Source organism: Psammomys obesus, unplaced genomic scaffold (assembly GCF_907164565.1).
Source record: "Psammomys obesus unplaced genomic scaffold, mPsaObe1.curated_primary_1811, whole genome shotgun sequence".
In the NCBI taxonomy this organism is placed as follows: domain Eukaryota; kingdom Metazoa; phylum Chordata; class Mammalia; order Rodentia; family Muridae; genus Psammomys; species Psammomys obesus.
Window position 1 is genome coordinate 20656373 of NW_026596046.1, and position 3186 is coordinate 20659558.

The window sequence follows — 3186 nt, forward strand, 5'->3', positions numbered from 1 at the left end:
ACACACACACACACACACACACACACACACACACACACACACACACTGAAAGTTGTCTCTCATTTCCGAATTGGCAAATATGTTACAGAAAAAGGGGGTAAGAGTGTTCTAACAGAACCACTCAGTGGGCCACTCAGGCAGAGGATATATCTCTGCCAGTCTGAAAATATAGTGCAGAGTTGGCACATGGCTATGTGATAGCCCAGACTTGTCCTGGTTTTCCTTGATGGTCATAGTCACTGTCCGACCTCCCATCCAAGCTGAATTCTAGCTATAGTGCTGGGGCTGAGGAAGAAGGCCCACTCCTCCTGCTATAATACACATTGCATTTTGCTTATTATGCCATCACCTAGAACTAGTCATATGACCACACAAGGCCCCACTAAGGACGCTGGGAAATGTAGTCTAACTAGGTCAGGTGTCCACAGATTGCTGCCCATTGTCTGTTATTAAAATACAGCCTTAGCAGCTCATCCGATATTTACAGTAGCTGGTGTCAAAAAAGTTAAACAGTTAAGATAGAATATTTTTGAGGTGTTTCTAGCTCTTACAGAGTATCCCTGCACCCCCAAAACCCATGTGACTGTGTGCCCATCTGTCACTACAGAAGCAGGAGAATAAACACAGTGTAAGAACAGCAAGGTTTAGCAGTCAGTGAGTCCTTACATGGGAGCCATGGCGAGTTTTATTTTATCCTTTGTGTCTCCATTTGGTTTTGGTTTTGGTTTGGTTTTGGTTTTGGTTTTGGTTTTTGTATTTTTTAGCTGGAATTGAACGTGCACTCTTAGTAATGTGTAAAAATCTCTAGTGTCTGGAGCAGCTGCAGACAGTTATTCAAAGCAAGTCTCTTAATAAATAATTAATAATTTTAGAGAAAAAATATTCGTCAAGGAAACGTCTGTCCTGGTTGTAGTGCCTTCCTTCTGTCCTTATCTTACCACCTGTTATGGTCCTATTTCCAAAAGCTTTAAATCCTTAAAAGCCTTTAAAACTGTATCATAATTAAATGCTACTGATCTGGTGCGCGCACACACACACACACACACACACACACACACACACTCCCCCCACATGCACCCAGTTAGGTTTAGAAATAACATGGTTGTTGAGCTCTAACTCCAAGGAGTTTGTTCCATTTGTGTTCTGGCATACCATATAATTTACAATCAAGAGCTTTTGAGAGAAAGTGCTTCAGAAAATAGAGGAAATAAAATTACAGGCATTTTCCACGAGGAAACCTTTGAAGTCAGCGATCTCATAATTTCTTTCTAAGTTTTACCCTTCTGCGAAAGGGGGAAGAAAAGGAGCTATAACAGACAGGGAAGGGAAAGTGTTCTCAACCAGTGCTGCCGCACATGTATGTCAGCCCAACCCCAGATCAACACTTCATCCTGAGGTGACCCCAAGGGAGGCTACTAGACCAAAAGCGCTCCCAAGAGGTTATTTTGGGTGTGGTGATTCCCACCTGCTAGACCCGAATGAAATGGAGCCCCTAGGGTTTCCCTTCTAGGAGTGTGTGTGTGTGTGTGTGTGTGTGTGTGTGTGTGTGTGTGTGTGTGTACTTGTGTCTGTGCATGAGTGAGTGTGTGTGTGTATGTTCGTGTGCATGCTTTTCTATATGTGTGTGTTTGTGTGAGATGACCAGACCAGGCATCCTGGGTGCCTCCTTGTTAGTTAAAAGGCATTATATACCTCTAGCCCTTGAACTGGAAAACTTGGTCTGAGGGATGAGCTCTGTGCAGTCAGGTTCTCTGTGAACCAATGAGGATGGCCATCTGATGGCAATCCTTGCTCTGTGGTCTAAAGAGACCTTTCTGTGCTTCTAAATGGACAGCCATAGTGGACTGGGCTTCTCTTACCCATCTCCCGTGTTGGAATTTCTTTGGCATGTTGATGCAAGTAGCTTAAGGTTGTCCACACAGGTATGAAAGTGGTAATGGTGAAGGCAGAGACCCTGGCCAGGTCAGACCTTAGCACACAGTACAAGATCATTACAACCAAGACCCTCAAAGAGTCCCCAAGGGAAGAAAGTGCACACAAACAGCAGCCCTAGGAGACTCTAGGGAAAAACGGAGCCAACCTCAGATGTCTTTAGCTTAGCAAAATGGGACAAAGTACACACAGAGTCCGGGGTTGAGTCCTCACCACCATATAAACCATGTGTTAGCAGGTAGAAGCAGGAGAATCAGGAGTCATATTCCACTGCCAGTGAGTTCTGGTCCATCGTGAGCAAACACAGTCAACAAGACCGTGTTCACATAAGTTGATCATTATTAGAGACAAAGACAAAACTGATGAAGACATGCTAGTCATATCACTTTCTCATTTTCTGTAAAGATGAAGACTTTTTTTCTTTTTCTTGCTTGTGTTGCAGAATGTTTCCATGAGAAGTCAGAATGGCAGATGTTACAAGTTTGTTGAATGGTCACCATTTTTCACAGTTCCCATGATTTGTATTTGTATATTACTATTCTGAGGAAAATTAAATGTTCATTGCTGAACTTGTTTCATTAGCCAGAGGCTGATGAAATTTAACATCTGCTTCACCTACCCTATCCTGTCGCCTTTTCTTTCAAGGTCATTCCCAGTGACCCCTTCTGGGTGCCAACCACTGAGGAGGAGTACCTGCACTTTGGGGAGAAGGCTGATTCCGAGAACCAGGCCCGGAAGTACATGAATGCAGTGCGTAAGCGGAAGGGGCTCTATGTAGAAGAAAAGATTGTGGAACACGCGGAAAAGCAGAGAACACTCAGCAAAAACAAGTAGCTAAAAAGAAGTGGCTACTGCTAGTGGTGGGGCTTTTTCTTTTTAATGAATTAACAAGTATTATCAAGGGTCTAGTCTGGGAAGATCTCATTTTGATAAATTATCTGTGTGGATTCACTTTCAGTAATAAACCTCATCTATATATTTTAAAGTCATCAGAGAACATACTTTCAAAGTGTTTCTTTACGGTTAGAGTTGATTGCATTATGGAGAGTTATTCCCTACCCTCAGCGGTGAGGTGGTGCTGAGGTCAAGGCCACCATTGGTGTTGAGCAGACCACATGGGCAGGCCTTCATCCGTAGGCCATGAGCAGCTACTCAGCCAAGAATGCTTTCCTGTGACCTGCCCCGAGTTACTGTCCTCACTCACTGAGTTTAGCATCATTTGGAGAGACCACTTACGTAGAAAGCGGCCCTTTT

The 3186-nt window shown here is 43.7% G+C and overlaps 1 protein-coding gene across 3 annotated transcripts in view; it reads left to right on the forward strand.

The window, feature by feature from the left end:
• The window catches only part of Efl1 (elongation factor like GTPase 1), a 123053-nt gene extending 120132 nt beyond the window's left edge, over nt 1-2921 (forward strand). For all 3 annotated transcript variants that reach the window (XM_055623377.1, XM_055623378.1, XM_055623380.1), the window contains one exon: nt 2578-2921. In XM_055623377.1, the coding sequence (XP_055479352.1) occupies nt 2578-2766 (189 nt within the window). In that variant the 3' untranslated portion in view covers nt 2767-2921. The remainder of the gene's footprint in view (nt 1-2577) is intronic.
• The last annotated feature ends 265 nt before the right edge of the window (nt 2922-3186 follow it).